Source organism: Elgaria multicarinata, chromosome 13 (assembly GCF_023053635.1).
Source record: "Elgaria multicarinata webbii isolate HBS135686 ecotype San Diego chromosome 13, rElgMul1.1.pri, whole genome shotgun sequence".
NCBI classification, from domain to species: Eukaryota; Metazoa; Chordata; class Lepidosauria; order Squamata; family Anguidae; genus Elgaria; species Elgaria multicarinata.
Genome location: NC_086183.1, coordinates 22,828,212 through 22,854,092, shown reverse-complemented (window position 1 = coordinate 22,854,092; position 25,881 = coordinate 22,828,212). Strand labels below are relative to the sequence as shown.

Sequence of the window (25,881 nt, the reverse complement as noted above, 5' to 3'; positions counted from 1 at the left end):
AGATACAAGCACTACATGAGGAGCATTTCTTTTCCTGCTTTTTCACTACACAGCCTCTAGATGGGACTGTGGTATAGGACAATAGCACTAATACACAAGAGGGGATCACACTTTCTTTCACTTTCACAGTTAAATGCTGCATTTTCTCTGCTCTAAAAAAAAAATTGCCAAAAGTGCTGGTTAGGCACAGAAGTAAAACTGGAGGGTCATGAAGTTGTCTAAAGAACCCATAAACAACTATTTATTTATTTATTTATTACATTTCTATACCGCCCAATAGCCGGAGCTCTCTGGGCGGTTCACAAAAAATTATGAATATGGAATCATGAGTGCATAGAAATGTTTCATGTATAATAAATTGCGCATTTGATATTATTAGTTACAACATCTGGGTGCTTTTTTGTGCTATGCAACGAATACAGCAGAGGTGGGGATTGTTTTTCTGTCTTGAGAACCACTTTCCATTGGATTTAATCTTTTAGGGACACCATGCCAGTGATGAGGGGGCAGAACCAGCAGTAGGCACCCCCCTTTTCTCTCTTTCTTTCTCTCCCCCTCCTTTCTTCCCACCTAATGGGCTTTCAGGAAAGTTTTATCAAAATTTGCCGAGTTCACAGTTTCCAGACTGAACATGGACTCAGACACAGTCTGCAGTCAAGGTCCATACAGTTCCAAGCTTACAATATGATTTGTGGACTAAAAAATAAATAAATAAAATGCATTCGACAGCATGTTTACATTGAAAGAAATGTGCATGAAAAAGCCATACTGTTGAAATGTGTGCATATATGTGGGTTTTAATCAATGGGGAAAGAATGCACAAAGTTGAGAAAATATGCATGAAAATATGCACTAATTTTCATGCAGGAAAAACACACACCAAAGCTAACAAGCTGATATGGACTCACATCAGAACGAGCTTCGAGATGGAATTTGTAGAACTTCAGTGAGTTTAGTTTTGCTGATTCGCACGTAGACCGATCATTCTTGCCAGGGGTCTGAACTGATCACTTGCAGAGAGTTTTTGAATTTAGGCCAAAGGCTTTAGAAATTAATTTGAGGGCAGCACAAAATCAGGCTGAAAGCTGCAGCCTGCTCAGCCCTGGCAGGAACAGTTGCCTCCCAGCTAATGCCTCTCTCTTTTCCCCATAGCTCTTCAGTGCCCAGAGCACAGTCACTATGAGCTCTGTGACAGTCCTGTGCGTAAGCTCTGCTCCGGGACTTGGCTGCAGGACCTTGCTGTCTCCTCATGCTCGGAAGGGTGCTTTTGTGATGATGGGTACTACTGGAGCGGCAACAAGTGTGTTCTGCCAGGGCAGTGTGGCTGCCTGCGTGACGGACGCTATTACCAAGTGAGCCGGTTGTCCTGTCAAACCAAAGCCAAAGTTTGTGCAATGCATCATGAGCATTGGGAAAGAGTTCTCATGAAGTTGTCAGAGCACCTGTGGTGGATGCAGAAGGTGCATCCTTCTGCATCCACCACACTGTGCAATTCCAGGGATCCAGTGAAGGCTGGTGGCTCTGATGTCAGTGGGGCGGTAAATCTGCTCTAACTGAACTGAAGTCAACATAGTGGCAAAAACGGGTGAGAGGAAGGGGCTGAGTAGAGGATCCTTGAGAGGGAATTCTGCGAGGTGGGTGCCAGCACTAGAGTATTCCCTGAAGATCAAATAGTAACCTTCCAGCTGCCTCCTAGCAGACTCAGGCTCCCAGCACAGAACCATCTCACCCCCAGCTGCAACAACTTGTTGGGACTGGGAGCTTAAGAGGCAGGCTCCTTTGGGGGGGTGTCTGCCACCAGCGGGGTCGCCACCGAAGGGGGTGACACCAAGGCGAGGGCCTGTCCCCTTGTTAGTTTTGTTTTCTCCCCCTACTGACTTATAATTTCGTTGTGTATTTTAAACTTTTTTTTTTACATTTCTTTTCCTATGTTTTAAAATGTATGTTTTAAACTTGTAATACCACCTTGATGCCCAGTATTGCGCAAAAGGCGGGATAATAATAATAATAATAATAATAATAATAATAATAATAATAAGAAGAAGAAGAAGAAGAAGAAGAAGAAGAAGAAGAAGAAGAAGAAGAAGAAGAAGAAGAAGAAGAAGAAGAAGAAGAAGAAGAAGCAGCAGCAGCAGCAGCAGCAGCTGGTGGGGCAGGGCAGGCAGATCAGGGAAGCATCTGATGATCACAAGGGAATGTAGCAAAATGGATGATCTTTCCTTTGGGTTAAAGAAGGATTTCTAATGCTGGTGACTGTTTCCTCTTTGCCTTCCTCATCCAGGTTGGCGATCACATCTGGCTGCCTGGCTGTGCAAAAAAATGCAGCTGCGAACCCCATGGCAATTTCCGCTGCTTTGTGGCTAAATGTACCCCGGACCAGCCGTGCACGCTGAAAGACGGCCAGTGGGGCTGCCACAGCCTCTTAACCACCTGCGTGGCGACAGGGGACCCTCACTACTTCACGTTTGATGGAGCAGTGGTGCATTTTCAGGGCATCTGCGACTACGAGGTCACTCACACTTGCAACTCCTCTCTGGATTTCTCCTTCCGGGTTGTCACTGCAAACAGACATTTCCGGAACCCCAGAGTGTCCTTTGTTTACAGAGTGGAAATTTGGTTGAATGCCCAGTTGACGAGTTTTCATATTGTCTTAGAGAGAGGCAAAGCTGTTCATGTGAGTTGTGCATGGATGTTAATTACCTGCAGGTTTAAATTGGTTTGGGGTACAATCCTAGACACCAGTTGCTGGGGAACACAGGTGGGAGGGTGCTGTCCTCTTTTGTGGGTGCTAGACTAGATGGACCCTTGATCTGATCCAGCATGACTCTTCTTATATTCTTATGTTTGTTTTACATAGATAAAAAGTCCTACAATTCCCAGGGAATTGTAGAACTTTTTTTCTGTTTAAATGGGCATATGATTGTGACCTTAATCAAATTATATTACTCAGCTTAAGGTTTAGTTCAGGGATAGAGAAGGTGTGATCCTCCAACTATTGTTGGGATACAATTCCCATCATCCCTCACCATTGGCCATGCTAGTTTGGGCTGATGGGAATTGCAGTCCAATTGGTTGAAGTATTTTTTTTTATCTTCCCTGGAGTTTTTGTTAATTCTTACTCATTTTCCCCCAATCTCTTTCAAAATATTTTGCATTTTTTCTCGTCTTTTCTTTTGAAGTTGCGCATTTTTGGGGCATTGCAGTCCAGAGAGATCTAAAGGGCCACACATTCCCCGGCCCTGCATTAGTTGAACACATCAGTGTGGGACTCATTTTAGCTGAGGGGAAATGTTTAATTGTTGGCGCTGAGAGCTAAGGGTATACTTGTTAATTCATTAATATTTTTAGAGGAAAACTCAAAATATTAAAAATGCTCCTTCCTTCTCACATATTTGGAAGCTTTATGCTGCAATTCTATATATACTTACTTGAGAGTAAGTCTCATTGAACTCCACACCAAACTTCAATGTAAAACAAACAAACAAACAAAACCAGACAAAAACACATTTTTTATGTATTTTAAAGTAAAATATGTGGTTTTGGACATGTTTTACCCTAAAATACACATTTTTGCTTGTATTTAATTTATTTATTATTAGATTTATGTCCTGCTATTTTTCTTCCTGCAAGGAGCTCAAGGCAGCTTATTTGGTCCTCCTCCTCCTCCTCCTCCTCCTCCTCTCCATTTTACTCTTGGAACAACCCTGTGAGGTAGACTTGGCTGAGAGTCAGTGACTGGCCCAAAGTCACCCAGTGAGCTTCCATGGCTGAGTGGCGACTGGAACCTGGATCTCCCAATTCCCAGTCCAACACTCTAACCACTACACCATACTGGCTCTCAAATGTTATCCTAAAATATACTTTCTAAATGAAGTTTTTGAGCCAAGAACTCTATTGCAAAATCCAGAAAAGTGTGAAAGTAGTTTTGCTTAAAAATATGAACTGTGTGAAATCCTTGAGCACCCATAGCTGTCTTCTGGAGCTCCCAAAACCCTAATTGTCCTAGGCCACAGCTAGACCTAAGGTTTATCCTGGGATCATCCAGGGTTCGCCCCTGCCTGAACACTGGATCCCCTGTGTGTCACCTAGGTGAACAGGTTTGACCTCTGGATGATCCAGGGATAAACCTTAGGTCTAGCTGTGGCCCTAGAGTTAGCAGTACAGCCAGTCATTCAAGGAAGGCAAAGTAAGCACTACCAGAACTTTTTCTTTTCTTTTCTTGGTACCAGGTTAATGGCAGAAGGACCCAGTTACCAGTCCGTCTGGGATCCATTGCTCAGATCCTCAGACTGAGGCAAATGTTGACTGTCAGAACAAAAACCAATGTCGAGATCCAATTCAATGGGGCCAGCAGCTTGTTCATACGTGTGGGTCCAGAGTATCAAAATCAGCTATGTGGGATATGTGGAAATTTCAATGGCGATGCCACCGATGACAAGGTCTTGCCCAGCGGGAAGAAAGCTCTAAATGATACAGAGTTTGGGAATGCCTGGATATCAAACAGCAGTCTAGTGTGGTAGGAGTATTCTTTTTCTCCCCCACCCCAAAGTTTAAATGTCTTTGGCATCTACAATAACTGTTCTTTTGTGGCCCAGATCCTATAGAATACCTTCCTAAGAAAGCACATGCATGGCCGAATGGAGAACCTGACAGCAGAAAATAGTTAATATGCTACTTGGACTACATACGTGGATACCTATGCTTGGCCTGAGCAGCCAATGTATCGACATGAGTTGTGGGCACCATCTAGAGATGAACAAGCCGGTCTCTTTGTAGTCAATGCCACTTTTATAAGTCTCTCCATCTTGTTTCTGCATTAATCTGTGTTTTTTTAAAAAGAGATGCCCCCAAAATTTGCTGTTTGAATTTGTAAATGTCTTTTCTCTCAAAACACGCAATTCTGAACATCTTATTTCCCCCAAATATGCATTTTTAAACATATTTTGATACGTTTTGAGCAGAGAACTGTTCTCAAAGCCATGTTTGCAGTTCAATTTGGAAAATGCTAACACTGGTGGATAACTCGGCCCTTTAGTTCATGTTAGACCAGTTCACGTCCCAATTGGCAATTGACAAAGATGAAATTCCTCAAGCGTCCCTCCCTACAATCTAGCTAGCAAAGGATGTATAAACAGCTATTGAACTAATATTTTAAGAAGAGTAGGATCATCAAATATTTCAATTAATTAAAATAAATTAATTAGAATTAATTATTTTAACTTCCTGGAGGAGAAGGGTCCTGATAGGTAATTGCTACCTCCAGTAGCTGTGTGCAGCAGTTGCTGGGGAACATGGGTGGGAGGGTGCTATTGCACTCAAACCCTGCTGTGGGTTCCTGGTCAACAGCTGGTTGGCCACTGTGTGAACAGAGTGCTGGACTAGATGGACCCTTGGTCTGATCCAGCATGGCTCCTCTTACGTTCTTATGTTCTGAAATGAATTGGTTGTCTTTTGATGCACTGTGATCCTCTGGGCCAGCTCTCTGCAACCTGGTGACCTCAAGCTGTGCTGGACTACACCTCCCATAATCCCCAATGACTCTGCTGACTACAGATGATGGGAATTGTAGTCCAACCCATCTGGAGGGTGCCAGATTGGGATAGGCTGCTCCAGGCAATGCTTAATTATCTTGCAACTCTCCATTCTCCACATGACTCTTTCAGGTGTAGGAATGACACCGAAGCCCTTATCCCTTGTCCGAAACAACATGTGTATGAGCAGATGTGTGCCATTCTTATCAAACGTTTGGGGCCTTTCTCCGAGTGTCACTGGCACAAAAGCCCCGCTCCCTATTTTGAGTCATGTGTTTATGACCTCTGCCAGTATGGACTGGGCAATCGCATGCTCTGTGCGGCCCTTGAAGCCTACGACGAGATGTGCACCATTATTGGTGTGAAGGTGGCGAGCTGGCGGCATGAGATGGGATGCGGTACGTACGCCTCTTTTGCTTTCTTCTGTATATGTTCATGATTGTCTTCCAATTCGCTTTTGTGAGGAATAATGCAGGGTTTATTCTAAGCATTTTTCCCACCTGCACAAGAAGTCAGTGCAGCCTTCCATCTAATGTGGGTGCACCTCGCAAAATGTTTCTAATGGGGAAAAAAATATGAAAGAGGGAAGAGTAAATCAGAATGAGAGAAATTTCAAAAAAAAAGACAGGAATTATGGCACAACTATGTAGTCGTCTTCTTTGCATTTGTCCTGCTATATGCCACTGTTGTATACCTACATATATTGTATTTATTTATTTATTTATTTAAAACATTTTTATCCCACCCTATATCATTATCTCAGGGCGGCGTACTTATGTACATACTGTTGATATGTACATGAGTGAATAAATGCTCTTGATTAATCAAGCAGTTGGTCTCAGTAATATATGATTAGTATAAGGATATGAAGATTAAAAGGAAACAGTAATCTTCTTAATGTTCTTTTTTTATTTTCTTACCTATTTCTTTTAACAAACAATCTTGTTCCTTATTAAAATCCATATTCCCAACTGCACAAAAACTTAGTTTTAACTGCACCTCACTACTGTGAGCTAGGTTGGGCTGAGAGTCTGTTACTGGCCCAAAGTCACCCAGTTAGCTTCCATGGCCAAATGGGGGCTAGTACCCAGATCCCCTGACTCCCAGTCCACTATTCCACACTGTCTCTCAATATAAATATATAATAGATATAGATATATAAAGGCAGATTCTTTCAAATGTATTTTACCTGTATGTAACATCTACCTTCAGAAGGAACTGTGATGATCTTTGCAATGAAGTGTTTGACTAATGCAAAAGCAAAGTACGTAGGGCTACCTTTGTGCCTATTCCAGAAGCTTCAGTTAGTTCAAAATATGGCAGCCAGGTTGGTCACTGGTACATCCAGGGGTGAGCATATTACCCCATTAAAATCATTCCACTGGCTGCCAATTAGTTTCCGGGCAAAGTACAAAATGTTGGTCATTACCTTTAAAGCCCTACATGGTTTGGGTCCAGGTTACCTGCAGGATTGCCTTCTCCCATACAATCCACCCTGTACACTCGGGTCTTCTGGGTTGAACTTACTTTAGTCAGCCAAAACTAGACTGACAACTGTTACCCAGAGGACCTCTGTTGCCCCTAGACTATGGAACGTCCTGCTGGAGGAGATTCATCAATTTAACTCTCTCTCTCTGAATTTAAGACAGCTATAAAGACTAGCCTCTTCCAGCAGGCCTACCCAGATAAACTTTAAACCAAGAATTTTAAAATGTCTTGATTGTTATTTTGATACTGTATTGGTTTTATATGCTATTTTAATTAATTTTATGTATTTGATTTATATTGTATTGTTGTACTAACATGGTTCCTTGCCTCGATCCAAAGGGAGAGGCAGGTAAGAAATATGATGATGATGATGATGATGATGATGATGATGAAAACATTACTAATTCATTACATTGATGTGCTAAACTTGACCCTCACTGGATTGGAAACTCTCTCCCCACACCTCTCATTCAGGTGTCACCTGCCCGGCCAACATGTACTATGACTTCTGTGGCTCTGCTTGTCCTGCCACTTGTGCCAACCTCTCTGCATCGGAGAACTGCAAAAGACCCTGTGTGGCAGGCTGCTTTTGTCGTGAAGGGTATGTTCTACATTCTGGAGTCTGCGTGCCCTTGAAGCTGTGTGGTTGTACATTGAATGGGCGATATTATCAGCTGGGGGACGAAGTGATCTTGACGGACACTTGCAGCAAAAAATGTTCCTGCGAACATCCTGCTCAGTCCATGGAATGCAAGGACCATAACTGTCAGCATCTGGAAGTATGTAAAGTTGTGGATGATAGACGGGGCTGTTACCCTGTGAACTTTCGGGAGATGTGGATCTACAGCCCTTCTCACTATATCACATTTGATGGTTTTCCCTTTGGTTATCAAGGAGCCTGTAAATACACCCTGGCTACATACTGTGGCCCTCCGGGCAAGCTTCCAGGCTTCACTGTCAAAGTGCTAAATACACACAGAGGCTCAATTGCAGCAGCCTGGATAAAGCAGGTGGAACTGCAGATTTATGGGGAGCGCATTAGTATAACAGAAGGACAGTATGGCGTAATCCAGGTAAGCTTTTTGTGCAATCTCTGAGTTCTCTTACGTTACAGTCCCCTTCTGCCCCAAGAGTGGAATGCCAATACATACATGGCCTCCCATAACTTGCTGGACTGCTACTTCCATTTTCTCTGACCATTGGCCATGCTGATTGGGGCTGCTGGGATTTAGGGTCTAACAACTTCTGGAGGACTCCAGGTTCCTCACCTGTGCAATATAGGTTAATCTTAATTGTCAGGTGCTCTTAGATGTAGCTTGGGGGGATTCTACATGCCATACTGAGGATGCTTCCATGTGCCCCCAGTGCGGCCCCAAAGCGATCGTGTAACTTGCCTGGAGAAGAGACGAGGAAGAGGCATCCTTGCCACCGCCGCCGCCACCCACCTACCTCCGACCCGGCCGGCGAGGAGAGCTCGGTGGAAGAAGGTGGAGTGGAGAGCCTTCTTCCGCTGAGCTCTCCATCCCGGCCAGTGAGGAGGTAGGAGGGCGGTGGCGGCGGCGGCAAGGATGCCTCTTCCTCATCTCTTCTCCAGGCAAGTTACACGATCACTTTGGCAGTACGGCGTGTAGAATCCCCCTTGGTGTTCATAATCTAACATAGTAGTGGGAATCAGCAAAGAATTAGTATGGGAAGGAGCAAGGGAAGGCAAAGGGTCTTTTAAACTTTTTTAATCCCCTTAAGCAACTTCCTGCGGCGGAGGCTGGTAGCTGCTTTTCACTAAGAACTAGATAGAAAGGAGCTTTCCAAGATTTCTAACCGTATCCTCAAAGTAGCTTCAGCACCTTAGACACTCCTTTACAGTTCTGACTAAAACACACAGCCCCACTGACATCGGAGCTACCAGCTGCCACTGCTTTCCTGCCCCTGAAATAAGCGGTGGATTGGGCTCAGTGACACAACCCATATGCTGAAGAAGATGCTTCACTTTCTATACTGCCCCATGCTTTCTGGGCAGTTTACAAAGCTTAGATTCCTCGCCTGACATTTGATACACTCATGCAAATGCGTGCTCATGCTCTCACACATACACACAGAATTTTCTTGTCTCCATCTTCTCCTAGGTGAATGGCCTCCTGATGCATCTGCCCATCACCCTTGCATCTGGGAAACTCCATGCCTATTGCATCAGCACCTTCATCATCATTGAGACTGATTTTGGCCTCTCTCTTTCCTACGACTGGTCTTACTATGTATCTGTTTCTCTTCCCGAGATCTATGCTGCGTCCCTCTGTGGCCTTGGTGGAGATTTCAATGGCAACAATCATGATGACTTCAGGGCCCCTAATGGCTCCTTGGTTTGGGATGCTGCCATGTTTGCCAATAGCTGGAAGGATGCCAGCTCCCCTTTCCATTGCACGGCCATTGGGACCGCACCCACTTGTAATGAAACAGAACTCGCTCAGTACAGATCACACACTTATTGTGGAGTCCTTGCTGATGTCAATGGCCCATTTAAAGGCTGTAGCCGCCCTGAAAATGCTCAACTCTACTTGGAGAACTGTGTGAGAGATATGTGTGCAACCCAGGGCAGCCACAAGACTCTGTGTGCGGTGGTGCACAGTTATGCCCAGCAGTGCCTGGATCATCGCATTGACATTCAGCCATGGAGAGATATCATTGGATGTGGTAGGCAATCTTCAGAAGAGGATTTGTGTTCTAACTATTGGGCTGTGTGTTTCTGCTGGTTTTCAGATGTGGTATGGAATCCATTGGGCATAGAAGTCCACTTCTTGAAAATTTAAGCTTCTTCTTTTAACAGACATTTCTAGCTGTCATGGTTATGATAAAGTGTCTAAATGTGTGTGGGCAATGCCTACTGAAGACAAAGGCAAAAGGATCAAGGGTCAAAGAGTGGTAACTTATATACCATATATGACTTTTGCCACAACTAGTAGAGCCATAATAAATAATGCAAAGTAAGAAAAATTATGCACATTCTTTCCATCTGAATGATTTTGTACAGGTCATTAGTCTCAGCTTTTTTGGCATAGAATTTCAATGATATTGGAACAGAGGGCGTACGTAACCCTAGGCTTGATATTTTTTCTGTTGGCCATGTTGGCTATGGATGGTGGAGTTGTAGGACAGTGCATCTGTAGGGAACCAGGTTGGAGTAGGCTGAAATAAATGATTGGGTCTGTACAGAAAACATGCTAACCCTCACTCAGTGGTTGAGTGTGGGTTGTTGTTGAACTGTGTGTTGTTTGTTGAACTGTGTGTTTAGTGTGTTGTCTGAACATCCACAAGGTGGCTTGCTAACCATGCAGTGTGGCTTGTTAATCACTCTGAACAACCCAACAACAAAACATGGGTTCTCAAGATGGCCACACTCCCTGATTAACAAGCCATCCTGCAAACATTCAGACAACATGCCATGGTTCAACAAACAACCTGTGGTTCAACAACAACCCACACTTAACCACTGAGTGTGGTTTAGCATGTTACTTTAATAATTGTAGAACAGCAATTATTTTTTCATGTAACAATAATTTATTTCATTACCCATTTTGTTTCTTTTCCGCCATCGCTTTTATCCAGAAATTCAACTTTTCTGGAAACAACTATATCTATGGATATTCTATGTGCTTTTGTTGTTTAGAATTGATCTGCCCCTCAAATAGCCATTATGTGCTCTGTGGATCTCCCTGTCCTCCCTCTTGTGCACAACCAGCTGGAGCGGATGGTTGCTTCCGTTTTTCCTGTGTAGAAGGATGCCAGTGTGAACCTGGGTTTGTGCTGAGCGGCATCGACTGTGTGCCTCCAGAGAACTGTGGCTGCAACTACAAGGGTCGATACTACCAGAAAGGGGAAACGTTCTTCTGGGAAGGAGAAAATTGCCAATACATGTACCAGTGTGATGGATCTGTCTATGCTGTTGATGCTGAAGGACCCTTGTGTGGACCTGGACAGTTCTGTGGTGCTCAGAAGGGGGTCTATGGCTGCCATGCATTGTCAGATGGCACCTGTCAGGTTTCTGGGTTTCTCCACTACACCACCTTCGATGGATGGCATTATAGTTTCCAGGGCACCTCCACGTATGTCTTGGCAGAACTATGTGGGGTGTCCAACTCTTTACCTTCTTTTAGAGTTGAAGTGAAGAATGAGAAGCTTCTCGGCAATCCTTTACCTGTGACTTCAGAGGTGTTTGTTCTGGTGAACGATACACAGGTACACCTGCATAGAGGCCACCTGGGGATTGTCATGGTAAGAACATTTTTACGTATGTTCCACCATATGCTGCTATTTTCCAGCTATAAATAAATAAGTGAAATGTCATTAGATAGTTGAACATATATCATATGTAAGCCAATTTTATTATATAAGTCGCCTTTAATGATGCGTCTGGCTGCAGCATTTGCATGTCATAATAACCTAGAGTTTGCTTAAACCCTGGATTAATGTGAATAAGTCACGCTGATCCCACCTGCCTCCTCCTGCCAGCAGAAACAGATTTCTAGCCAATGGATACTCTGTCCTTGGTTTAGTGTGACATCTTAGCCCAGAACTGACAGGCCAGAGTTGGAACCCACTGTCGCATTTGAACCGAGTCACCACGTCACTGAAATCAAGAGCATGTGTCTTCTATTTTTATTCATTAATTGTATTGATTTGATTGATTGGTTGATTGATTTAGTGTATATCCCAGTGCTTGTTTATATTTAGTCTGTATATTTCACAATACTACATGAGGTGGCTTGTGTAATATTAAAGTAATTGAAAAGACAATCTAAAAAACCAACAAATAACAAAATCAATGATGGATAAAACAGCAACAGATTTGTAATAAAGCAGGATCCTGAAAAACAAATTATCAACTGTCTCAGGTATCTTTTGCTGATATTGTAGTGTCACCTGATATGATCCATGTAAATCTATAATCCTGTATTGCTGGCAATACTAAAATAACCCTTAAAATCATAATAAAATTTCAGCTTCGACAATCAGCAAAGCAAAAATGACATACAACAGAAACCCTAGCAATGCAACCCTAGCTAGTGCCGAAAGCCCTTCTAAAGATCCGGATCTTAATAAGCTGTTGAGAAACCTGCAATGAAGTCCCCGTAAAGCCCTATTCAGGCATTAGGATAGATGCCTGGATAAAGTCTTATTCAGGCATCAGTGGGTTCCTATTCAGACATTTATTCTGTGAAAATAAACCCACAAGGAAGGGTGTGTGTGTGCTAGTCCCACCTCTTTGCTTCATTGCTACTTTTTTAAAGTATGGCAAAGTCTGTTGTGTTCTCTGGCGATTTTAATGGCATTTAATTGTTTTTACGGCTTTGGTATTCCAAAGGGGAATAAGGCAGAGGGAATAAGACATCTGTGCCTGGCTTGCAGGACTCCTGTCTCAAGCAGGGCTAGCTTTGGGTTTGAAGGGGCTATGGGCAAAGAACCCTCTGGTGCCCCCCTCTTCTATCAAAGGCCCTTACTGGGTTTTCCTGTCAGCAGATAGCAACAAGAGTGACCCAAGCAGCTCTGGGTAGCTGAGTCTAGCCACCATTTAAATTTCCCACAATGCCTCTGCTGTAGCATTGGTCTAGGGAATTTAAATGGCAGCTAGATGCAGCTATCTGGCACTGCCCAGAGTTCTGGGCCAAGTTAAAAAAATGTTAAAGGGGACCAGGGTAAGCATTGGTAGTGGGTCCTGCTGGGGCAATGGTGATTGCCCAAGGATGCCCGGTGTGGATGCCAGCTCTGGGCTCAAGCCTCATGGTGCCTTACTGTGATCATACTCAGAATGTGGAAAGTATGAGCCAGATGGTGGTGCAGGCAGAGATTAAAAAAAAAAGTGAGATAAGGCAACGGAGAACAGGCAAATCATCTTCTTGTTTCTCTTATTCCCACAGATAAATGGTGTGGTCGTTCTCCTCCCAGTTCATTTAAAAAGCCAAGGGATTGCTATTTATCAGCATGGGTTTTATGCAGTTTTAAAAACAGACTTTGGGCTAACTGTCAGCTATGACCTGGCACACAGTGTCTTTGTGGTGCTTTCCCCTGAATACCAGAGCCAGGTGTGTGGGCTGTGTGGTAACTTCAATGGAGCTGCCGGTGATGACTTTGGGGTGCAAAATGGCTCCACAACAAAACATACCATGGGCTCTGCAATAGACAAGATATTGCCAGCCGTTCCTACAATTGAGCAGGGAGAAGACCTTGTCCAGTCAAAGTCCAGGTGCTGGATCATCCAGAATCCCGAAGGACCATTTTCCTCTTGCCACACTCGAGTTGATCCGGAGCCTTATCTGACGGATTGCATTTTTGACCTTTACTTCTCCGTTGGGGACAATAGCATCTTGTGCCAGTCCATTCAGACATATGCAGCAGCCTGCCAGAAAGCCAATGTCACCCTCTGGCCCTGGAGGACAGAGTTTTTCTGTGGTAGGTCCCATCTGTAAAGCTCATCCTGCTATTTCTGGGTGGGCCTGCATGTACTACCAAAAGCGTGACTTAAGGAGAATGCAGGCTTCAGGTTTCTGAAGGCCCTTGAGCAAGGTACATTCAATGCCCCCACTCCCTCAGTGAGTCTACCTTCTGGTTGACGTTGTCACCAGCTCTTCATCCTCTTTCTCAGCATTGCTACTGTTTTCTTGCTTGACTGGCAGAGAGCCAGTGAGCAAGTAGGCAGGGCCATCTCCTGCTCCTCCTTCACACCACCACTGTTGTCAGGGCCAGAACAAGAGGCAAGTGACAAGCAGGTTGCAATGGTGAAGAGGAGGACCACGTCCAGGGAGGTCTTGTCAGTGTGCCCCTGCTGGGGTATGAGCCTTTGCCAGATGCCCAACCGTACTTACCTTTGATGCCAACCCTAGTTTATGAGAAGATGTATATAATAAACTGTATAGTAGTTGTGTGCCTTCAAGTTGACTTTGACTCATGGTGACCCTATGAATCAGCAATTTCCAGTTGTATTTGTTGTAAACCATCCTATTCAGATCTTGCAACTTCATGTCCGTATTTTCCTTTATGAAGTCAATCCATCTCTTGTTTGGTCTTCCTCTTTTCCTTCTACCTTCTGCTTTTCCTAGCATTATTGTCTTTTTTAATGAGTCATTTCTCTCATTATGTGTCCAAAGTAGGATAGTCTCAGTTTCAGCATTTTTGCTTCTAGTGAGAGTTCTTGCATAATGTCTTCTAGAACCTACTAATTTGTCTTTTTCATCATCCATGTTATCCGCAAAACTCTCCTCCAACACCACATTTCAAATGAGTTTATCTTCCTCCAATCCACTTAGAGTGTATAGAATTTTTTTTAATACAAAACATTACAGTACTAAATATGATAGGTCAAATGCTAAAAAAAACCCTACCTTTACATTCTAAGATTTGGCCGAATGTGTTTCAATGTGTAGCCTTCACCAGTGACCAGAAAATCACCTGGCCTTGTCTCTTATAGCTCTAGATGGAGGACTGAACTTTATCCTTTGGTGAGCTTCTATGTCCAACCACTCTAAATGGATGATAAGGTCTTCCAAAAAGTGGCTGTCAAACAGGCTTTTTATAGCTAATAACATAAATTAAATATATAAAATATTGTTGTCCTCCATTCTCTAGGAATTGTATGAAGGCCATGTGTGATTTTAGTCCCAAGACCATGGGAGAGCAATGATTCTGTTGTGCATTCTAAGTGCAGGCTTAATATTGCAGGGGGAGGAAGGGGCGTGGAACAAATTTGTGTGCATTAAAAAAAAAAGAGTCTCCTATATGTCTTGTCAACATTGCCATAGTGTGCAAAAATGGTGCTCTGGGAGAGGGGAAACTGCATTGAAAAACATCTCTGTAAGGGTTGGCAAAAGTGGATGTGTCACAAGTGAGAACAAAATCATAGAATCATAGAATAGCAGAGTTGGAAGGGGCCTACAAGGCCATCGAGTCCAACCCCCTGCTCAATGCAGGAATCCACCCTAAAGCATCCCTGACAGATGGTTGTCCAGCTGCCTCTTGAAGGCCTCTAGTGTGGGAGAGCCCACAACCTCCCTAGGTAACTGGTTCCAGTTACCCCCTTTATTGTGCACGGAGGGGGGAAATGCACTTTCCTCGATCCAAAATAAGATGGAAAAGGGAGGGGAAGAGGCAAGATGAGCGCAGGACAGGGACAACGTCATGTGAGTACCATGCTGCAAAAACACATACCAAGCATGGCGAGAGTGCGATAAATCGCTGGTGTGATGGAAGACACAGACTGATGACTGACAATTGGAAGAGAAAAAAATATAAGATGGTAGGAGAGGAGGGAGTGGATTGCTAAATAAATATCAAGTTCCCCTTGGTTTTTTTAAAAAACCACACACAATCTGTTTCTCGTTCCCCTGCTTTCCTTCTCTTTTTAGCTGCTGATTGCCCAGCAAACAGTCACTACGAGCTCCAGAAGCCCCCTTGCCAGGACCTATGCGCGGGCTCCACATTTAAACATCTCTGCAGCCCCCTGTTCTCTGAAGGGTGTGTCTGCGATGATGGGTACCTATGGAGCGGAGGCGAGTGCGTTCGACCCGAGCAATGTGGCTGTGAGAACAACGGACGATACTACAATGTGAGTGGATGCTGCCCCCCGCCCCCTGCTGTTGTTAATGTCAGCACCTGAATTATTATTATTATTATTTTTAAAAATGGAATTAAGATTGTAAATCATTCCAGCCAGTTCAAAGCCACTAAAAACAGAAACAGGTTGTTGTTGATTTGCTGCCACAGACTAACACAGCTAATCCTCTGGAAATGAAAGCAGAAAATGCAGCCTAAGGTTGCAACTCTATGTGCACGTGTTTGGGAGAAAGTCATATTGACTTCCAAGGAAACATACACAGGATCAGGGGTATGATGCAGAAACTAAAAAAACCCCACCTCATTCTTCCCCCCTTTTCTATTTATTTAATTCTTCTTTAAAAAACAGGAAAAGCCCCCGGACTTTGGGGAAATCCAGGGGCGAGTGGTGGATTGCACTGTGACGGACATCATTACGGACAGGGTGCATTTATTTATTTATTTTTACCTTGAGGGCCACATTCCCAAATGGGAAAGCTTCTAGTGATCACATGCCAACCATGGGAAGGGCTATTGTCACATAAACACCATATTCACACCCATCCTTCCATACCCATCCACACCCATCCCCCATTCTCACCCACATCTAAACGGGATGACCATGCCCCCTCCATGCTCTATAAAACCCAACCATTGGAGCCACATGGTCTTCTTAGATCAAGGGCAGTTCTCCAAAAGCTCTGACAGAAGTCTTTCCCAGACCTCTTATGGAATCTTTGTGATTGGGATTGAACCTGGGAAATTATGCATGCATGCATGTATGTGTGTGCTCCCTCATTTTGTCTTTCCTGCAAATTAAACATCTGCATTGTGTTCAGAGGTTCTGATTTTGGGGACATACAGTGGGGAAATCGCTGATCTCCCTCATGTCCTCCCTTTTAGGGCTTCTGGCTGACCACTGGTGGAGGCAGAATGCTGGGCTAGATGAACCATTTCTCTGATCTAGGAAGGAAGGGGATTCCTATGTTCTTATATTCTTATGTATCTAACAAAAGACTCAGTAGAAAGATCAGTAGACATGCTTGCCCTTTTTTGGATTCCATGTTCTCGACTTTCTGCTCTGTTCAGAACTCTTATAAATATGCATAGTTCCTTATTTCAGAATTTTGCTCAAAGGATTTATTTTCATGAAGCCCATTCCTTCTCTCTTCATGGCTGCTTTCCCTTTCAGGTTGGGGACCTTTTATGGCTCTCAGGTTGCACACAAAGGTGCAGTTGTGATGCTTCTTCTACCTTCCACTGCATCTCAGCCAACTGTGGTCATGGCCAGCAGTGTGCACTCAAGGATGGAAAGATGGGCTGCAAGAACCAGCTGGCCACTTGCACAGTGTCCGGGGACCCTCATTACTTCACTTTTGATGGGGCTGTGGCACATTTCCAGGGTACTTGTGCCTATGAGATCTCAAAGACTTACAATGACTCCTCTGACTTCTCCTTCCGGGTGGTGGCTGCTAACAAGAATTTCCGGAGTCTCCGGGTCTCCTTTCTTTACCGAGTGGAAATTTGGCTCAAATATAAGCAGTTCAGTTCTCACGTTGTTCTGGAGCTAGGCAAAGATGTTCAGGTGAGTAGACAAAATGGCACCAGCGATCAGAAGTAGAGGCTGCTTGGGCCTTGCCTTCTGATGGAGCCAACCAGCCATTTCCCCTCCTAACATTACTGTTACTTCAGCTTTCCAATTTGGACTTCCATCTCCTTTTCAGGTTGATGGGAGACGGACCCTTTTGCCAACATTGCTGAATCAGCTTGCCAGCATCACACAAAAAAGGAACGTGGTGACTCTGAGAGCACATCCCAATCTGGAGATCCAATACAATGGCCGCCATGTTTTATTTGTCCGCGTAGGGCCAGAATACCGGGGGAAGCTGCATGGGATATGTGGGAACTTCAATGGCATTCGTAGGGATGATAAGGTCCTGCCTGATGGGAAGAAAGCCAAGGATGACTCTGAATTCGGTAACGCTTGGATATCAGACATCAGTCCCCCAAAGTATGTTCATTCTACTTTTGCAAATATTGAGGTCTCCTTGAACAGGGCCGGCCCTACCATTAGGCAGAATGAGCCAGTCACCTCAGGTGGCAGATGCTGGGAGGAGGTAGCAAGGTATAAGAGGAAAGAGCTGTGTGTCACACAACTAGCCGTGCACACCCTAAGCGAACCTGCTACCTTCAGATGTGGTGGAGGATGCTGACCCATCAGCAGCATCGAAGTTAGACTCAGCTACCAATCTGGGTCAGCTCTGACACATGGAAAAAGGGGGGCACCATCTTGTTCTTCACCTCAGGTAGCAAAATTTCTTGGGCTGGTCCTGCTGATACTTTCCTTATGCTTCTTAGTAGCCCCATTTTGGCTATATAACTGTCATAACTCAGCTCCAAAGCTTGATATTAGTAGTAGTTGTCGTCGTCGTTGTCGTCGTCGTCGTCCTCCTCCTCCTCCTCCTTCTTGTGTTTCTTTTAGAGGTTAGCTGTTTTTGTTTTTGACAATGAAGCTCTAATTAATTGTATAGAAGTACAGCTATACTATTCCCTCATTCTTTAGCCATGCATGTTCATCGTCGCACTGATCTTTTCCCTTCAATTTTCCCTCGTATAAAAAGTTGGAGAATGGTGCATTTCTCTCTTTGAATTATATGACCGAGATTGGGGTCAATTTCCTTTCTTCTGAGCCCAAACTACTAACTTAAAGGCAACTGAATGAAGGGGTGGGCCTTAATTGCATCAGGAGAGCAGTGCTGGGGAAGAGGATATTTTGAGCCGTGCCCAGTAAACTGTGACTTGCACTTTCAGCTGCATGAATGGCACAGGTGACCCTGAGCCTTGCGTAAAGCTGCAAGAGTTTGAGCAGCTGTGTGGCATCCTAACAAATCACTCTGGGCCTTTCTCGGAATGTCACTGGCATGAGGACCCAGATCCGTACTATGAATCCTGCACCTATGATCTTTGCCACTATGGTCCAGGCAACCACATGCTGTGTGCAGCCATAGAAGCCTATGAAGAGATGTGCGAGCTACTCGGAGTGAAGGTGCCAAACTGGAGAAAAGAGTTTAGATGTGGTGAGCAAGGAGCGTGTTTCCTTTCGTGAATCTGTACCATAACTACCTCTCATGCGCTAATGCACCCACCAATTTTCTGAGCATTGAGAGGTTTTAGGGGTGCAATGCTTACCAAAGTTTGATTTCCTTTGGGATGAGGTTACAGCATGCTGATGGGCGTTCTGTAATATTTGCATTTATTTATGAATGTACAGGCTGAGCATCGATGGAGGGGCACAGCTTAACCCTGCTAAAATGGGGGCAGCCTAAACAAACTACTACAAATGTACTTTTCATTGCAGGGTTTACTCAGAAATGTCATTACATCCCAAAGCCCAGGCAACCAACAAAAAGTGTTTATTTATTCCATATATCTTTCCACATAGTGGTACATAAAATAACGCTTTTCAAAAAGCCAATAAAACAAGGATAATTTGATATATTTTAAAGAAACTTAATTCTGATCTTATCTTCATAGCCCCATCGAAAGATTTGGCTGTTTGTTCTGTTTCAGCCTTATTATTATTATTATTATTATTATTATTATTATTATTATTATTTATTTATTTATATAGCACCATCAATGTACATGGTGCTGTACAGATAACACAGTAAATAGCAAGACCCTGCCGCATAGGCTTACAATCTAATAAGTTGTAGTAAACAATAAAGAGGGAAGGAGAATGCAAACAGGCACAGGGAAGTGTAAACAGGCACCGGGTAGGGAGAAGCTAACAGTATAGAGTCAGAACAAACTCAATATTTGAAGGCTATAGGGAAAAGAAAAGTTTTTAGCTGAGTTTTAAAAGCAGTGATTGAGTTTGTAGTTCTCAAGTGTTCTGGAAGAGCGTTCCAGGCGTAAGGGGCAGCAGAAGAAAAAGGACGAAGCCGAGTAAGGGAAGTGGAGGTAGCCTTATTTATTTCAGCCAACAGATATGAAACATAAAATTCAACTGTCTGTCCAAACAGCAAAATAATAACAGCGTTATCATTTAAAAGGGCTCCTGATAGCCATCAGCCTATAATTTTTTAAAGAAAGTGTAGTTGATTTATTTGTAGACTGCATTTTCTACATATATGTTGCGCTCAAAGAAATTCCCAGACTAGACCATTTAAATATAATAGCCATAGTTATAATTACGGTTATATAATAACCTTTTATCAGCTTAGGCTGATATACCAACTGCACCCTTATCTGGACAGAGATAGCCTAGCTACAGTTATCCCTGCTCTGATAACCTCTCATCTGGATTACTGCAATGCATTATACATGGGACTGCCTTTGAAAACGGTCCGGAAACTTCAACTGGTACAAAACAGGGCAGCACGGTTACTAACAGGGACTGGCTGATGAGACCACATCATGCCAGTCCTTTTCCAGTTTCATTGGCTGCCAGTCCAGGTCCGGGCCTGATTCAAAGTGCTGGTATTAACATTTAAAGCCCTAAACGGCTTGGGGCCAGGCTATCTGAAGGAATGCCTCCTCCCATATGTACCTGCCCGGACCCTATGGTCATCCTCAGGGGTCCTTCTCCGTGAGCCCCTGCCAAAGGAAGTGAGGCAGGTGGCTACCAGGAGGAGGGCCTTCTCTGCTGTGGCACCCCGGCTGTGGAATGAGCTCCCTAAGGAGGTTCGCTTGGCATCTACATTATATGCTTTTAGACGCCAGGTGAAGACCTTTTTATTCTCCCAACATTTTAACAGTCTATAAATAATTTTTAACTTGGTGTTTTAAATTTGTAATTTTGCATTGCTGCTGTTTTTATCTGGTTGAGCTTTTATGTTGTATTTTATATTACGGTTTTATACTTTTGTTTTATACTTTGAATGATTTTAATTTTTGTGAACTGCCCAGAGAGCTCCGGTTATTGGGCGGTATAGAAATGTAATAAATAAATAAATAAATAAATAAATAAATAAATAAATAAATAAATAAATAATTTTAATGATAGAATAACCATAATTATAATTTATAATTATAGTTTTTGTAAACTGCCTGGAGAGCTTGGGCTATGTAATAAATGAAATGGAAATTAAATGAAAGTTATGATATAGCCTTAACAATTTAACAGTGGTGCCTCATAAGACATCTATCAAAAGTTGAAACAAGCATAAACACTAAACCAATAGGTCATTTAAGAATATCTGATACCAGATAAAGCATGTACTCAGCAATCTGCATTAAGAAATCTAACCATGTTTTTTAGGAACATAGAAAGCTGCCTTACACTGAGGGCTCAATGAGCTATTTGACCACTGGTCCATCTAGCCCAGTACTGTCGACACTGACAGGCAGAAGTCCTCCAGGCTTCCAGGCAGGATTTCTTCCAACCCTAACTGGAGATGCCTGGGATCAAACCTGGGACCTTCTGCATGCAAGGCAGGTGCTCTATCACACTGAGCTATGGCCCTTCCCCTAATGTTCTTTGCCCTCATCAAAACAGCAGCAAGAGGTAGAAAAGATTTAATAAAATTTAACGCAAGGCACTTCAAGCAGCCTACCCTCAAGCTGGAGGACAAGAGCCTCCTCTCACCAGAGTCCCATTTCCTGAATCAAGAAAGGACATCCTCATCTTCATTGTGGCTCCCCTCTGGGTTGTCTCTAGACATGGGCATGGTCTGAAGGCACAAGAGGCAGCCACCTTGCTGAAGCTAAGAAGGTCTAGGTCTGGTCAGTGCTTGGAAGGGAGACCACCTGGGAACCACATGTAGCCACCTTGAGTTCCATGATGGAAGAAAGGTGGGATATAAATGTAATACATAAATAAAATAGACAGCAGAATACCTGGAGAAGCAATACAAAAGTCAGTATGTTGCTCTTCTTAGTTATTCCTTTTCTTTGACCCTAGATGTCTCCTGCCCAGCCAATGCTTACTATGATTTCTGTGGCTCTGCCTGCCCTGTCACTTGTGCCAACCTCACAGCACCCACCACGTGCCCCGAGCCGTGCGTGGCAGGATGTTTCTGCCAAGAAGGGCATGTTCTGAACGCTGGAGTCTGCATACCTCTGGGACAGTGTGGCTGCGGGCTGAATGGCCACTACTATAAGGTAGGAGAAGAAGTGATCCTGACAGACACCTGCAGCAGGAGATGCTCCTGCAAACATCCTGGTCAGCCCATGGAGTGCCAGGATCATACTTGTGGGTCTCGAGAGATATGCAGAATCATGGGGGGCGTACGGGGCTGTTACCCTGTGGAATACGGCACCATGTGGACATTCGGCTACCTCCACTACATCACGTTTGATGGAGTTGCATTTGACTATCAAGGAGCCTGCAGGTACATGCTCAGCAAATATTGTGGCCCTCCTGGGAAGCTCCCTGCTTTTGCCGTCCACTTGAACAATGAGCACAAAGGCTCCATTGCTACAACTTGGACCGGACTGATAGAGCTGGACATTTACGGGGAACGCATCACGGTAGCTGGAGGACAGGATGGTGAAGTGAAGGTAAGGAGGAACATTTCACCTGCTTTGAAGAACTGAATCCCCAACTAGGGATACTTGAGGAATTTGAGCTTCATGAATTCCAGTGCAAACTCACCTTATCTGGCAACCCTTGAGATAGAGAACTATCCTCTCTAAAGCAGGACACATGCTTTAGACCACTGGTCCATCTAGCCCAGTACTGTCGACACTGACAGGCAGAAGCCCTCCAGGTTTCCAGGCAGGATTTTTTCCAACCCTAACTGGAGATGCCTGGGATCAAACCTGGGACCTTCTGCATGCAAGGACACATGGCCCTCACACAGGGGAATCCACCCCAGTTCACTTCCATTTATGTATGTGATAACAAGTAAGAACCCTTTTTGTTCCTGAGAACATCTGTTTCCACCCTTGCCCACCTGGGTTTAAACCTGCATAGTTCCCTTCTGTTTTACTTAGTGCATTTTTAAAAATACATACCGGATGCTTTGTGGATTTATTGCTGTGAGTTGCTTTGAGTGGGAGCTAGTGTCATAATAGTGATTAAGCACTGAATTTAGGCTTAGAACTGGGAAGAACCAGGTGCAACTCCACAAAGCTTACTGGATGACCGTAGGCTCCTCCCACTCTCTCAGCCTAACCCAGCCTTTCCTGATCATGCTGGCTGGCAAGGATGGGACTTGTAGTCTAACATATCTGGAAGGCATCAGGCTGGGGAAGGCTGGCCTAATAATTTTTAATTGGTGAGAGGATAAAATGAAAGTGGATGGTGTGTGTGTGTGTCTCTGAACAACAGGCTTGGCTGCAGACACTCCCTGCTCAAGCTAAGCCCCACCACTAGAGGAGCCTGAGGCAAGGGACAACCACCGCCTTTCTCCAAACTATGTGGAGAAAAGTGTTAAATTGGAAGGATTTCAGTAATAAATTAAAGCGCTGTGAATTATATGTACTGAGGTGAATTATTGTCAGAGTGGTTGTTAAATGTAAATAACTGCAGATGATTTGCCAAACAGACACATGGGATTTTTGTGGTAGTTAAAACAAACTGATTAAAATTTTATTTTAAAAGTTCACAAGCTTTGTTTCATAATAAAACAGTTCAAAAAAACTCTTTTTAAAACCTCTCATCCAATCCTTTCACTCTTCTCATACACACTTTCTTTTCTCTCACACACTTAATATTGAACTTTCTTTATTATCAGTATTGATTAATTAAGGTGACCATATGAAAAGGAGGACAGGGCTCCTGTATCTTTAACAGCTGTATTGAAAAGGAAATTTCAGAAGGTGTCATTTGTATACATGGGGAACCTGGTGAAATTTCCTCGTCATCACAACAGTTAAGGTTGCAGGTGCCCTGCCCTCTTTTAAATCTGGTCACTCTGGTATAGCTCCTGCACCTTTAACTGTTGAGATGAAGAGGGAATTTCACCAGGTTCTCCATATATACAAATGACACCTGTTGAAATTCCCATTTCTGTGCAACTGTTAAAGATACAGGAGCCCTGTCCTCCTTTTCATTTGGTCACCCTAGATTAATATACACCAACTGACTATCAGCACACCACCCTCAAAAGACACCACTCTCTACACTGACCCTCAAATTCTCCAGAACCCAAGTACTCTACACACCATGAACTTACAGAGCTATCACACACACAGCTAAAGCACTAAAGACTCAAAGAGTACCTAAAAGTCTCCCTCAATCCCCTCAATCATTCCCTTATATATCACTCCTCCCCTCTCCTCAGACATTCTAACTCCACCCACTCATGTCAACATTCTAAGCATCACAGACTTACCAATTCTAGACATGCATTAGGGAACTGACTTTATTTATTTATTTATTTATTTAATTACATTTATATACCGCCCCACAGCCGAAGCTCTCTGGGCGGTTTACAACATTTAAAAATAGTAAACATTAAAAGTATACAATTTAAAACCACACACACACACACACACACACACATAAAACAGTATAAAAACAACAGTATCCATTTAAATTGTGGGGTGTAACGCCACAGGGGACCCTGAGCTCCATCTTGAGCCCTCTGGAGAAAGAGAAGAATAAAAATGAAAGCAATAAATGTGTCAGGTAGAAAAGCAACCAGGGAATAAATATGATGAAAGAGAATAAATAAGAGTAATCATTACCATGTATGAATAAACCAGGCCTGGCCCAGTGTATATCACCACCTGAAGGAGGGTGATATCCCTCCCTAACAATCAATGTGCCTGCTGGCCAGCTAGCTTACTTTTTCTGGCCGAGATACATGCACCCGCCTCACCAGTGTGCTGCCCTTATGGTGTTTCCACCTTCAGGAGCCGCACAGTGCCTGTGCATCTGGCAAAGTGTTGCGAGAGATCCCAGGAGTTCTGGGACTTCTCACGACATTTTGCCTGTCCTCACACAGGCACTGCACAGCTTCTGGTGTCAGAAGCACCTTATGGGAAGTGTGCTGGTGAGGCAGGTACACGTACCTAGGCCAGGAAAAGTAAGCTGGCTGGCTGGCAGGTGCAGCCAGGTGGGTTGGAAGGCACATGAGCAGAGCATGTGCTTGTATGGGAGGTGAGGCGGGAGGTGGGTGGGTGAGCCAGCAGCTGCTTTTTGGTCTAGCTGCCTGGCCAGCCATGCAGTCAGCCAGCAGGACCAGGAAGTGGACCCTTTGGAGGGGGAGAGCACTGCTCTTCCATACCCCACCGCCTGCTGTGCCTGCTCCCTAGTGCTTCATGGTAGGGCCGGCCCTGCAATAAACCTACCAATCTGGGTTGGGGTGGTGAATGAGTAGTTCTTAAATATTTTTTCTAGCAGTCTTCTTTTGTCCTAGGTGAATGGCCTCCTGATGAATCTGCCCATCACCCTTGCATCAGGGAAACTCTATGCTTATTACAGTGGATCCTCCATCCTCATCCAGACCGATTTTGGCCTCTCTGTTTCCTATGACTGGTCTTTTTATATGTCGCTCTCTGTTCCTGAAACCTATGCTGGGTCCCTCTGCGGTCTTGGTGGAGATTTCAATGGGAACCGCCGTGATGACTTCAAGACCCCCAATGGCTCTTTGGTTCAGGATGCTGTCATTTTTGGCAACAGCTGGAAGGATGCCAGCTCCCCTTTCCATTGCACAGTGGTTGGGCTCCCGTCCACATGCACTGAAATCCAACTAGCCCAATACAGATCTCAGAACCACTGTGGAATTATTACTGATGTGAATGGGCCATTTAAAGAATGCAGCAGCCTTGCAGATCCTCAGATGCACATGGAGAGCTGTGTGAGGGACATGTGCGCAACCCAGGGCAGTCATAAGACTATGTGCAAGGCCATCCAAAGCTATGCTTGGCAATGCCAGGTACATGGCATCATGATTCAGCCATGGAGAGAGATCACTGGATGTGGTAAGTGAGGCCCCATGGGATATAATTTTAGGATTTCTTCTTGTATCATCAACAGCCCAGTCCACGGACAGTTTCTACACATATGTATGTGTATTTTCATTTCTTTTATCCTTTACAGAGAGAATAATAATAATAATAATAATAATAATAATAATAATAATAATAATAATAATAATGTATTTCTTACCTGCCTCTCCTTTTTGATCGAGGTGGGGAACAACAGTAAGTATAAAATACATAAAATACTGATTAAAACATAATATACATGGTTAAAACATCCTAAAAGCATCCTAAAATTCCACTGGATAGGCCTGCTGGAAGAGATGATGATGATGATGATGATGATGATGATGATGATGATGATGATGATGATGATAATGATTTTATTTTAATTTCTTAGTCACCTTTC

At 43.9% G+C, this 25,881-nt stretch overlaps 2 protein-coding genes across 2 annotated transcripts in view; one reads left to right on the top strand and one right to left on the bottom strand.

Annotated features, from left to right (window-relative positions):
* LOC134407723 (leucine-rich glioma-inactivated protein 1-like) overlaps positions 1-25,881 on the bottom strand; it is a 183,778-nt gene that overhangs the window by 73,121 nt on the left and 84,776 nt on the right. The gene's annotated exons all lie outside the window — the stretch shown is intronic.
* LOC134408356 (IgGFc-binding protein-like) overlaps positions 1-25,881 on the top strand; it is a 65,139-nt gene that overhangs the window by 38,947 nt on the left and 311 nt on the right. Inside the window, exons 10-18 of the mRNA XM_063140610.1 lie at positions 1,153-1,352; positions 2,282-2,674; positions 4,230-4,516; positions 5,664-5,929; positions 15,410-15,609; positions 16,789-17,181; positions 17,321-17,573; positions 21,577-22,100; positions 24,494-24,550. Coding sequence (XP_062996680.1) covers positions 1,153-1,352; positions 2,282-2,674; positions 4,230-4,516; positions 5,664-5,929; positions 15,410-15,609; positions 16,789-17,181; positions 17,321-17,573; positions 21,577-22,100; positions 24,494-24,550 — 2,573 coding nt within the window. The remainder of the gene's footprint in view (positions 1-1,152; positions 1,353-2,281; positions 2,675-4,229; positions 4,517-5,663; positions 5,930-15,409; positions 15,610-16,788; positions 17,182-17,320; positions 17,574-21,576; positions 22,101-24,493; positions 24,551-25,881) is intronic.